Here is a 13,743-nt window from a genome sequence, read left to right on the forward strand (position 1 = left end):
CTGGCTTTGAGGACCTCCATCCATTGTTTGGAGAGAAGCAGCATATCCAGGGTAGAGTGACCTGGTCTGAAACCAAATTGATGATCAGAAATCAAGCCATTGGAGAAGAAGAAGGATTTAATGTCTGAAGCGATGATGGATTCCATATCCTTGCTGATGATTGGGAGAAGGCTGATTGGTCGGTAGTTGTTGGTATCTGTTTTTGCACCTTTTTATGCAGGGCGGTAATGTTTGCTGATTTCCAAGCAGATGGCAGATGACCTTGAGCAAATGAGAGGGTGAATAGAACAGAGAGAGGGTGAGCAAGAGCAGAGGATCAGGTTTTTAGGACATGTGTGTTGATGCCTTCTGGACCGGTTGTAGAATCCAGTCGCCCTGAGTGAAATGCCACACTCGACAGCACTGAGGTGGTTCTCCAATAACAGATCGAGAGATGTCCACTTTGACAAGCACGTGGTCAGACGAACCGATTGGAGTGGAGGAAGAACAGCGGATATTTTCAGTGAAATTGTTCAAAATCAGATCCAGAAGAGCTGGAGTACCGTTGGTTGAGATCCGGGTCAAGAAGTTGACAAGTTGTGTCAGTCCCAATGAGTCACAGAAGTCCTTTGTTGAAGTGACATGACGGGTGAGAGGGGTACCCGCACCCAGCCAACTGGCAAGATGACAATTGAAATCACCACATATGAGGAAGAGAGAGTTGGGATGAGAGGATAGAAGTTCGTCCATGTTTTCGGAGAGTGAGATGTAAATGGAATCATCACTGTTTGGTGGATGGTACAGCACACATATAAATATGCGGTGGGAGTAGAGGGGAAGCTGTAGCCAGAGGTATTCCTGGGGTGTGGGGGAGTGAGGACAGTGCATGGTGAGTGAGGAATAGAGTCTTTGATGAAGAGAGTAACTCCTCAACCAGGACGAGGATCAGGTCTGTCATACCGGAGGAGGGAGTAACCAGGGAGAGATACTCGGTAGTCAGAGACGTCTTGAAGGAGGAAAGTTTTTGTCTGGTTTGTCAGTGGCAACCTGTATGGAAAGATGTCAGGTTTGAGTGAAGGTCCTGGATGTTTGAGGTCCACACTGTTCAGGAAGAGGGAGGGGAGGGAGAGGGGGAGGGTAGGATGAGGGGCGAGGGAGGAGGGGAGGAGCTAAGGAGAGTTGTTGAAAGAGTGTGGGGGATTGTCGAAGAGCTATGGGAGAGGGCCGGATGAGGAGGACAAAAGGCTCGGTGGTGATGGGTTGATGTACAGTGTGGAGTAATAAGAGAGGGGGCAGAGGGCAGTTGAAGATTGGATGAGGTGGAGTGACAAGATGGAAGAGAGAGGGTGGGGGAAGAAGGCAGCTTTGTGGTTTAGAGGGGGGGGAACGTTGGGAAGGGGGAGTGAGGGGGTAGATTGGAGGGGAGAGGGAAGAAGTGAGGGGGGGTGTTTAAGGTTTTGACATGAGGTTCCGTTTTTACCCTTGTGACGTGTTTATTATGGTTCCTGGAGGGAGGCCAAAGGTGCCGTGGTGTCCTGCTTTTTGAAGAATAATTTCGTCATTTATTTTTTTATTTATATAATTTTCTCAATTTTCAATTATTTATTTTTCATTTGATTTTTTTTTTTTTTTTTTTCCGATCTTCTATTATTTAAATAATTTTCAACTTTAATTTTTATGATTACGAGTACACCCACACCATATATACGCAGCAGGAAGGGCCATCTCTGGGGTATATAGATTACAGTCGATCTCGGCTTGGGTCCGTTAGTCTGTGGGGGACGCGGTAAACATTGAATGCCTCAAGGATGTCGGAATTTCTCCAGATTTCTTTCAATTTAGTGTTAAACAGCCATAGTGACTTGAAAAAGGTAATCTTCCTGGTTGTGGTTTATAGTATTTTTTGCTTGTGGTCGGGGTGCCCCAGGAAACGCTATTTAAACACACTAACATGGTGTTTGTCGAAGGAGGAAAAAAATAAACCTCTTGTGGAGGGGGGATATTATTGGTATTGATTATTCTTCTCCTCCGCTTCCCTTTATAAGGGGTGAAGTCTGATGGCACCACGCTTCTGCCATATCTTGAACACAAACTCCTCCATCTCCCACTGTCCTCGGCTAACTGCCTACACTCTCCAGCCACCCGTACCTTACGGATATCCCTTCTCATGCAATCTTCCCATCTCAACTGCGGCCTACATCTTTTCCTCCTCCCTTGCTCCCTCACCCTATTTGCTCTCTTTGCCATTCTCTCTTCTCCCATCTGCACCAAGTGTCCAGCCCATCTCAACTGGCATTTCACCAATCTCCCCATCAAGCTCATCTTCACACCAATCTCCTCCCCTAGTTCATCCATCGTCGTCCTGTCCACCCTCTTCACTCCCGCAATCCTGTCCCAGTTGTTCTTGAAAACCTGCAGCCTCTGTTGTTCTCTCCCTGCTAGTGCCACCATCTCCAGACCGTAAAGGTCGGCCGGCGGTGCACACATCAGAACCTCCCCTTTCAATTTTTTTGATATCTTTCTATCTGCCATTACTCCCTCCACTCTCCTCCACACATTCGCACCCATCTGAATCCTCCTCCACACCTCTGCCTCCGACTTACCATCCTCAGTCGCTGTTCCTCCTAGGTAATCAAACCGACTTCTTCACCCGATCTCCTTCCCCTCTCACCTGATATTCATTTATTTTCTCTGCTGCCTGACCAACATCACCTCAGTCTTCTCCATGCTGATCTACAGTCCATGCTTCCCAAATGCCTCCTTCAACTCCCCCAGTACTTCCTGCATCCCCTGCCCACTCTCCACCACAATAGCCAGACAGTCTGCATACAACATCCTCTCCATACTGCCCCTCAAGCTCATCTTCCTGCTTACCAACTCCATCACCATGATAAACATGAGTGGGCTGAGAGAGCTTCTCTGAGTTCAGCATGAACATTGGTTTGAGGCAGACATCCCAGGACCAACCAAAACTCTTCCCTTCGTTCCCTTGTACATCCCTTCCACCAACTTAACTTCTGTTCCCGGCACTCCCATCCATCTCGGTGTCACCCATCACCATCTCTCTCGAGACAATGTCGTAGGCCTTCTCCAGGTTCACAAATCCCAATGCCATTTCACCTTGCACCTCCGACCTCTTCTCCACCAGCTGTTTCAGCATGAACATCCCATCCGTCATCTCCCTACACTTTCTGAACCCCCGCTGTTCTTCTCCGATCTCCATCTCCAGCCACACTCTTCCTTATCCTCCCATCCAGAATCCTCTCCAGCACCTTCATTACATGACTTAGGAGCGTAATGCCCCTGTACTTCCCTGGATCTTGAACATTACCCTTCCCTTTCCATATTAGCACAATTAATCCTGTCTTCCACTCCAGAATTGAACCCCCTCTCATAAATATGTTCAACAGCATCTTCGTCCAACTGACTCCGACTTCTTCCGCTGCAATTATCATCTTTGTACACACCTCGTCAATGCCTGGCATTCTTCCCTTCTTCCTCCTCTTCAATGCAGTCTGCACTTCCTCCTCTGTGATCGCTACCAATTCCACTTTCCCTTCCACATAACATGATAGCTCCAACTCGCCTCGACTTCCTTCCTGGTTCAACAGCTTTTTGAAATACCCTTCCCACACCTTCAAAACTGGCCCCCTTTGTCACTGGCCTCCCCCCACCATCCTGAATCACTGTGATCCCCCTTCATGTCCTTACCATCTTCATCCCTGTCATGAGCCAATTTATATATCCACTTCAAAGTTGTTGCACACCTCCTCTTCCATATCATTCCTCACCTTATCCACAGATCCCCTTGCTGCTTTCTTCTTTTGCCCATACAGGTGCAGCAACCCTGCATCCCATTGCCTCCCCCTACTCTTGATCTTCTATGTCTTCTTCAAAAACCTCCTTTTCACCAATTGCCTTCACTCCGTCCACCATACCTTGCTTATATCCCTCGATGATGCACCCTTTCCTGACATCAGATCAGATCAGGTCAGGTATGAGGGCATGCAACGAAGCAGCGCTTCGGTGAGCAGGATCAGCATCAGGAAAATGAGCCACATGTCCATACAGCCACAGCTGACGCTCATGGACTATGCAGGTAACACATGTCATAAGAGTATCTCAGCAACCACTCGTTGGACACAAAGTCCGACCAGCGAAGCCAAGGATTCTACGAAGAGACGTGGTTCCAAAGGAATGAAATCTACGTCTCAGATCCCTGGTCAGAGTTCAAGACTAGAGCAAGACTGGGAGCACCAAGGACCTGAAGACTTGGACTTTTGTCCTCCTGCACAGGAACTGGTAGCACCACACCCCATGATCCAGTGAATCCTTGACCCCAGGCCTGACCCAGATGTCTATTGACGTCTGGCTCACAGCCAGCAGAGACATGAATATCACTGCCAAGGTAAGTGAATCTCTTCCTGACCTCAACATCATCAACGCAAATGGGTACAAACAAGAGAGCAGCATCCAAGATGTCATTGAAAGCCTGGATCTTAATTTTGACCCAGGAAACCTGTAAGCCCAGCGGCTCCGACTACTCATTCAGCACCTCAAGGGCCCAAAAAAGGATATCCAGAGTCTCCGCAAAGATGACTGCATCATCTGCGAAATCAAGGTCAGAGATCTTGACATTCCCAAACGATGCATCGCACCTCGATCTCTCCGACATCCTTCCTAGAATCCAGTCCATAAAAGTGCTGAAAAGTGTGGAAGCCAGTACACACCCCTGACAAACTCAAGTTAAAACTGGAAAGAAGTTGGAGATGGCATACCCACATCTCTTGGCACTCTCAGTACCAGAATAGAGTTCAGACATCAGACTGATCAGTTTTGGTGGCACCCCACAAAGACCAAGGATCCTCCAGAGGGCATCACGATTTACTGAATCAAACACTTTACAGAGATCAACATAAGCTGCAAGCAGCCCCTGCCGAAACTCTCGTCTGCATTCGGTGAGGACCCGAAGAGCAAGGATATTGTCAATCGTTGACCTCTTTGGGGTAAAGCCTGACTGCTCTGGACACTGGTGCTCAATGGCTCAACCAGATGGTGACAAACCCTGTCAAGAATTAATCCGAGCAAAGACCTTGCCCAGCATCGAGAGCAGCGTCGCCCCTCGGTGTTGTTGCAGTCCTGGCGATCACCCTTCCCTTTCCAGAGAGGGACAACAAGGCCCCTCTTCCAGTCATTTGGGATGATGCCTGTGTTCCAGGCAGAGCACAGAACTGCATGTAATGACATGAGTACAGCATTTCCACCAACTTTGAGAAGTTCAGCATGGATGCCATAGACCCCATGAGCTTTACCCCCATTCCAACCGGTTCACCGCAGCCTGTGTTTTCACAAACTAAGGTGGACCACAATTGAATGGAGGGTCAGCATTAGGGATAGTAACATCCCTGACATCGAACTTGACAGCTGGTGGATCGGCCTGGAACAGCCGCTCAAAGTAACCGGCCCAGTGGGCCTTCACTTCGGACTCCTCTGTGAAGACCCCACCACCCTCCGCTCTAACTGCAGCACACCGAGGGACGGGCTTGGATGACATTCACGAGGGATGCGTGAATTCCCCTGTAAGCAGGACGAGAATCACTTGACCACAGGTGATGTTCTATCCCCTCACAGATTCCTCACACATAGGCCTCCATGTCCACCCTTGGTGCACGTACAGTTTCCACCTCCAACTCGTGATTAATCATTCTTACCATCGCACTGCCTGCACGACTTTTCACTGCTCATGCTCCAATATTACCAGCTTTTACCTTCAATTTGAAGTCTCTCTTGTCCCAGGCCAATTAGCCCGTGGGACATCACAATGTTCAATAAATTCCAATCGATATCCAATGTCAAATTTCCGCTCTGTTGCTTCTCACACACAGGGCACCAAACATCCTGAGATGGATTCCATGAAGCACAGGCATGGTTCAAGGAGAATCTATGGGAATCACAATCGACTGTCAAAACGAAATTGTCACCCTAAAAATACAACCAGCCAACACCTCCCACATGCAGTATCTACATCGCTTCAATAATGGGCTTTGTTACCCTTTTTGATAATCTTTGATGTTTTTGTTACCCATTGGCAAATGTTATGCTCAAGGAATTGTCGTCTTATCTTAGTCTTGTGTGCACTCAAGAACAACAGATAAGATCGAGCAATATCTCTCGCTTCAACATTTTAAGTCTTTGAATGTTATTTTCTTTGAACATCAAACTAGTTTTTATTTGTTTATTTATTTATTTAATATATATTTTATACCGTTGCTCATGCAGGTCAGCCTGTGTTCAGATACGTGTTGAATTCCTTCCATTCCACCCGCAGGACATCCCCCCCCCCCACATTACTTCTCAATTCCATTTATTCCAGTGATATTCACTGGAGTGATACATGGTTAATTTTCACGCTGCCTTTGCGTTTATGATGTTATTATGATTTTGTAACATAATACAGGGAAACAAATAAATCCTTCAAACCAAACTAAAATTATATTCTCATACAATAGGTAATTCAGCCTGGTGTTGGCGCAGTGGTTAGGGCAGCGGCTTGGGATCCCAGTGTCCTGAGTTCAAGTCCTGTTGGCTGCTGAATTAACACCAGGGGGTTGACTCAGCCTGTCATCCTTCCGAGGTCGGCGAAATGAGTGCCAGTGTACTGGTCCCGGTGTATGCCCCGGTTAGAATAGGTGTACCATATCCCTGTGTGTCGTAAGAGGCGACCAGGGTTGGCGTCAGGAAGGGCATCCGGCCATAAAACATTGCCTCAAGAAAAAGCCCAACCCCTGCACAGCAAGGAAAAATGGCTGTAAAAACGGTCATATACAATAGGTACTTTCCAAATCCAACTCTTCCTCCACTGCATTTAGCACGACAATCCCACACCAAAGCAAAGTCGTGGGCACATCCATTACTAGTGGCCTGGGAGGTGGAGGGGTTTCCTCAAAACGAATTACGTATTCATCAATTATCTGAGGGTACACTTCAGCTTGCGGCGGGGCCGATGCCTTTGCCATTTGAAGGGGCACCTGAGTCACATTTTTTCATTATTCCTGTACTTCTTCTAAGCTATGTTTTAAGCCTTCCAATTTGCACTTTTCCTCCCGGTCCTGGAATTCTGCGTTCCACATCATAAATGCCTTCCAATTTACTTCTCTGGCCATTTTCACTTTTTCATTCATATATTGTGTACAAGTACCTTCTTTTTTTCAGGTGTACTCGCCTTTTTTCACCTTTTAAAGGAGGTTACCCATTTTATTAACTTGGTGCAATAAATTGAAACGGACAACGACGAGAACAATATGTAAATCATTGCAATTCAATGCAAATACAGCTATACAAATACAAAAACAGGTGCAAATTCAAAACAGTTACAAATGTAATCATACAAGAGCTCTATCCAATACAATACATACTTCTTCAATTCCAATTCCAACCCCTAATTGGAAACAACACACAATTTTATTCCAACTCCCACTTGGAAATAGCAAATCAATTCAGGCGTACACCAAGACAGTGCCGATGTACACACACGGTGGCCCTTTTCGTCTGATCAGGACGGGGGACTCCAACCCCTTAAACTCAAACTTCCAGATGCCAATATAATTATTTACATCTGAGAATTCCTTATTTGGAGGCCAATCTGTTTTGGGGAAGAGGAGAGTTTTACTTGGCAGTGGTTTCCTTCTAGTAAAGTAGAGAGATATGTATAAGGTGATTTGAATATTTTTTTTCTTTTTTCCAAAATACAGTTGATACATGTTTGAGCACATGGATGTAATAGTCATGTTTTATTCAAATAAATTTCCCATTAAAGGGTTATAACAATACATTGTGCTATATGCTAAAAACTTTACTTTGCAAGTTAATTATCATTCGATCTTGATTGGCTACATTTTTCTTTCATCATCACACTTAAACTCATTATGCTAATTTTGGAGAAATTTGCATCCACACGCTGATCGGCCGGATCTGGACCTGAACCAAAATCGAATCGGCTTGTTCTTGTCACCTAATCAACTTGTCCACCTAATATTGTCATAACGCGTCCACAACTTTTTTGAAATATCATGCCATTGTTGCGGACTCAGGGTTTGAGGCTCACCACGAGGGGAAGCACTCGGGGTCCCTTTCAAACGCCCGGTCCTGAGGTCACTGGGCACAGATAACTCTATGCACTGGCAGGTTGCTAAGCAACCACAAATGCCGATTGACACCACCAATCTGGGTAGAGTTAAACGACTTCGCGTGATACCTTACCTGGGACAGCCAAATAAATTGGAGTCTCGTGCCCAGACCACACCCGGATTACTGTCGAGTGATACCGTGAGTGTGCGCTGGCAAACAAGAGCAAATTCGGTGGGGCAAAACTTCCCAGCTAAACGAATGTGTGGACCATGCTGGACCAATGAAGGAAAACACAAAACGGGATTTATACAAAAAATCAATTTATTCCATCAAGGGTGAGGAAAGGCATGTGGCACAGTAAAGGTTTATTCTCATGCATGCACAGCAGGGGAAAGCAAGGATTTGTGGGTGCGGCAAAATAAATGCAATTACTTGCATAAAAAGAGAAAGACCAAGCAGAGCAAACCCGACATAAAGAACTTCTGAAATCTTAATTTATAATAACGTTACAGGCGTCATCAGACACACCCGAGGAAATTAGAGATAGCCAGAGAAAGGAAATGACCTCTTGGTACCTGACGCGATCGATGGACCTACGCAACCCAATCGCTTCGGAGGGAAGGAAACTGGGGTGTGTATGGTACATGAATGGGAAGGTGCAAATACAGTGTAATGAGGTGGAGAGGAACTTGTGAAGATGTGGGTAATTGGAGAAACAAAGGCAAGAAAAGAATCTGAAAGAGGATAGATTTAACCTGAGCAGATGAGGTAATCTGTAAATTCAATGAGCATTGGCTGCGGAACGCAGCCAAGCGCCGATGCACCGAGGATGACATGGTCATACCTATGACCGCTCACTCCGCCTTGCTTTGTCACTTCCGCTGCTCCATCAGCTTGGTTATTGCAGTAGCGCTTCTGTCTGGTCGGTGTCTCAGAGGCGAAGAGAGAAGATAAGACAAGATAAGATAAGATCCACTCTCTGCCGCTACTTTTATAGAGCCTGAGAGGAGGGGCCAAAGAGTGGATCAAGAGGCTATGGATCAAGATGGACCATGGATCAAGATGAAGATGGCTATGGACCAGAGAGTGGATCAAGATCAAGAGGTAGGCATTTCTGAGCTCTCTCATTGGCATATAGACACCACCCCGAGCCATAGCCATGCCCCAACCAGACGAGCCAGAAAGGGCCTCGGTTGCCCCCCCCCCCAGCCAGGCAATGCAACAGAGCTCCATAATTTCTATGGGGCACAGGTTTTCGGGAGTGCTCTCTGGCCACGAACGCGTGTTGGACTCCACCTGAACACTGCTACTTAGTGGAGCAGCAAAGCTATCCAGACATCACTGAATGAATCCCAGCGCACATTCGTGCTTCCAGCAACACGCCAAAGTATTCAGACTCTCAGGCAACCGCTATGTTCCCTGTCCCCCGGCATCCCCAATGACTGTTGTGAGCATCTGGGGAGCTGATGACAGTTGATGGGGTTTTAGTGAATTGGGAGAGGTGCTGTGGCATCTGCTGTAAAGTAGTTGAAGCATTGTAAGCGGTTGAGGAAATTGTGGTGATGAGGTTGAAGTGGTTGATAGCGGTTGTGGAGTTTGTGGTGAAGACGTCGGGCGTAGGTTATTGTGGGGATTCTTGGGAGCCGATGTAGCAATCATGGTGAGCGTTGTGGCGTCGTGGTGAGTGTCTGAGGTGATGCGTCGCTGGTTCATGGTGCACCGTTTGAACGGGGAAATGGTATACGGTTTGAATGGGGACGCTCCAGCATATCCTCATGATGTCACTGCCCGGCCTGTGGCGTGCATGGATACATGCATGTTGGGGTTTATGTGTGAAATAAAGTGAAGATAATAAAATAAGTGAAAGAATAGGGGATGGAAGACCTAACTGAAAGCCTTATGTAACGCATCTTGTCCCATTTACCCACTAGACCCACGTGGAAGGGCTAACTGAATGAATACTAACGGGATATCTGTCTCGGGATCGCTTTATGTTGGATGCTATTGCCTTGGGGGAGTGTCGGCTTTGCAGAATCGCAACACTATCTATCGTTTGTGGTCACGTCTCATAATGGTGAAAAATCACTTTTAAAATTGTCGCATCCAGATTCAGATCTGCACCAAAATCGAACCAATTTGTCCTTGTCACACACCCAACCTGTCCACCGAGTTTCGTCTTCATCCATCCATAACGTTGTGAGCTATCCTGTTCACAGACAAACAGGCTTAGAAAACATAACCTCCGTCCACCTTCGTGACGGAAGTAATTAATGAAGTCACACAATGTGTTGCTGCTACTCGGCCACGGCCCTTCAGTGAATTCATGAAATGTCTATTAAGGCGATAAAGATAAATTCCCTTCACCTCATTGTCCCTTTCCCACATTCAGTACAAAGACAACGTGACCCGGCAAAGGACACGGGAGGTATCTGACCTCATGGCCTGGGACTTTGATGTTAATCCGGTCCTGTGGTTGCCAGCACGGAGCATGTGCCAATGCAGCCCACAAAGGTGAAAGGTCCTGGTGTAGCGGTGCCATATGAAATGGTGGCAACCCTCCTCAATATGAAGGTGGCTGTGGATTCCGACGCAAGGTCGGCAGGGTTGTGATGGGTCGGACCCAGAAAGCAGCTCCAAGGCCCGGGTGATTCTCTGACCATGCGCCCCGCCGCAGGCACGAATGCGATGCACGTTAACGCCCGATGTCCCTTACATAAAGCAAACCCCCTTCCCCCAGGAGCATAATGATCCACCACCACGTTGAAGCTATGGAGGGGAGAGTGGGATAGCCTGACCCGATGAAGGCAGTTCCACATACAAGACCAAAACAGTTGAGGTGTGCAGTCTGTCCTGGCTCTTCCTTAATTAACCCTTAGAACCCTCCTCGGTTATGTATTTTGTGAGATGCAAAGTCTACCTTGTAGATTTAACAAGGCACAATGACTTCACAATAAGGACGTGCATGAATGTTTGATGATTTTGTGATTCTGACGGCGTGTGCTGCCATCCTCACCTTTCTGTGGTTTTCCTTCACACTCAGCACTTGGATGGGAGCACGGATTCGTTTTGATTCCATTTCTCGACTGAACGAGCCGTGCTGTGCTAGTAGCACTGTCTGGATGGAGGTCATCGAATTCCATTTGCCACTGATGTTGAAGAATTATTTGTTTGTTTTTACACGTTTGAAAGAAAGTGGTCACAGGTGGAGTCAGAGCAGGTAAAGAGCGTGTGCTATCAGAGGGAGCAGGAATTTATCAAAGGACTCATTGTCTTTGAGTCTTTGTAAAGATAATCTTTCTGCCTCGGATAGAGGGTAACCTTGGAATGAATCATTATCACGCATTGGAAACGGTCCCTCATTCCTCGAAGCTGGAATTGCCAAGAGCCGTGGGTTGTTCTTGAACACACGATTGTTCTTGTTTACATTACAGGGAAATATAAGGAACTTGTATGTGGGAGGAAGCCATTGGGCCTATCATTCCTGCATTGTGCCTATCTCCAATACTTCCAGGAACCTATCGAATTCCAATTTAAACTTATCAACTGTTTCTGCTGCCACGACCTTTCCAGGAAGACCATTCCATGCGTTAACTACTCTCTCGGTAAAAGACCGCTGCCTTACTTACCGTCTTAACTCTCTCATCCTTTACTCTCAGGCTATGGTCCCCCTGGTCCTGTCACTGTCCATTCTGCTGAAACAATTATTCCACAGTTATACTCTCTACCCTTCATCATCTTAATCACCTACTTTATAATATAAAAAAGTCCCATCTCCTTCAGCTGCTCCTCATCGCTGACTTTGTCTAGCTGGGCGCACAATCAATATCATCACTCGACGCCGATTCCTCTCTACGGCAGCTATTGTGCTTCCTCAGATGAAGCAACCAAACTGTATACACTATTGTAGATGAGGCCTCATTAACTTCCTGTACAGGTAGATGTGTATTTTTTTATTGGAATGGTTTGTTGGCACGTCGCACGTACAGCAGAAGACAGGGCTTTGCAATCACTTCCGTGTGTCTGTCTGTGTGTGTGTGTCTGTCCAGCCAGTAAACTTTTTTTTCTTTTTTTTTTGTTAAACCGTTTCAGCTTTTGTCATCAAATTTTTAACAAAGCTTTATTATGAGATTATGGAGAAGACGATTAATAATGTGGTCAAAAGGTCAAAGATACCGTTCAGAAAATGGAAGAAGTCCGAATACAAAGCGGGATGGGCTTTGCATTTTCAGATGCTTTTCCAGTTTTGTATTTATTTATTTTTGTTTCCAACATCCACGTTTGTTTGTTTATTTATTTGTTCGCAAATGCTCTGATTTTTTTTTTTTTTATGTTTGCTCCTGTTTCGTCTCGTTTAGTTGTGCTTCTTTAAGCTCGTTCAAGGAACCTTCCGAAGCTGGAATATTGACATTGTTGATCAAGGGGACCATGATTCGTTTAACTTGGACTTGGCTAAATCAGCAAATGTGGGTCTGAAGATGGATCATAGCATGCTCTCTGTGCTATGCGAGTGTTTCGTTTGGCAATCAAATGTACGACGGTGTTTGTGAAATCGAAATACTTCATGGCTAAAGTTGCTGTTGGTGACGTTTGTTTGAGAGACTGGAGATGCACAAGCTCAATGTGAGTGCTGAGTGGCAAAGCTGATGGAGAGATCAATTTTAAAACTACATTGACTATTTGGCTAAAGGTTTAAAATTTTTTCTTATTCATTGACTCTCTAATTAGAGAAAACTAGGGATGTTTATAAATGGCTGCAAACATGATTTTGTCTTCTCTAACTGCTCACTCATTTTGTCCCTGCACGCTCGAATGCTCCAGAGAAGCCGTCCGAGCCGGTGTGTTCGAAGAGTGGAACGAACGCCATGACCTTTGAGGGCACGGATGTGACGCTGCAGTGCTCCAGCAAGCAGAGCAGCATTCCCATCAGCTACACCTGGCGGCGTGTCACGAGCCCGAGCAGCGAGGCCCCCGGCGCGGTTCCGAGCACCTCCGTGCAAGGTCAGCGGTTTGAAACTTTCCTCAAACGTGCCAGTCAATCAAAGCACATCATTATGTCATCAGCAGCCCTTCTTGTATAGCGATACCTGATTGTTGTTTCAGAGGTGTGCACACACCGCTCTGAGTCAACTAATCTAGGTTTGAATCTCGACCCAGCTATAAACTCGGGAGGATGTTAAGTTAAAGGAGGATCCTTTGTGGAAGTTAAAGACCCCATGGTTTCTTTCGTGAGGAGTAGGTGTTATCGCTGGCCCCCCTGAACAAATTACAAATCCCTGCCAAAATTGTCATCAGTCGAACATTGGTCGGGCCAGTCGGTTCGTGAAGAATATCTCAAGAAGGTGGGAATAATTGGGGCCATTGAAGTAGTAGTCGTAATCGTTGTAATCTTTCTTGTCGTCACTAGTAAGAGTTATTTTGTATCGAAATGGATTACAACTTTGAAGGTTTTGAATCCGTACTGTGATACATGAGTGTAAAAAGCTGAAGCCAAGACCATAAGGACAATTACACCAAGGCTGGCGAAGCAACAATCTAACATTGAGGATAAAATATTTACTAAACTTTATCTGTAATAGAAGGAAGCAGGGACCCGTGCAATCATGCAATGTAAATTCAAATCCTCAACCCCCTCCCGCT

The 13,743-nt window shown here is 46.2% G+C and overlaps 1 protein-coding gene across 5 annotated transcripts in view; it reads left to right on the top strand.

The window, feature by feature from the left end:
* Positions 1-13,743, top strand: part of LOC147031127 (coxsackievirus and adenovirus receptor homolog) — a 60,303-nt gene that overhangs the window by 38,908 nt on the left and 7,652 nt on the right. For all 5 annotated transcript variants that reach the window (XM_085875905.1, XM_085875907.1, XM_085875908.1 and 2 more), the window contains one exon: positions 12,925-13,104. In XM_085875905.1, coding sequence (XP_085732031.1) covers positions 12,925-13,104 — 180 coding nt within the window. The remainder of the gene's footprint in view (positions 1-12,924; positions 13,105-13,743) is intronic.

Source organism: Eptatretus burgeri, chromosome 3 (assembly GCF_056783735.1).
Source record: "Eptatretus burgeri isolate ZD-2024b chromosome 3, Ebu_testis_v1, whole genome shotgun sequence".
NCBI lineage: Eukaryota > Metazoa > Chordata > Myxini > Myxiniformes > Myxinidae > Eptatretus > Eptatretus burgeri.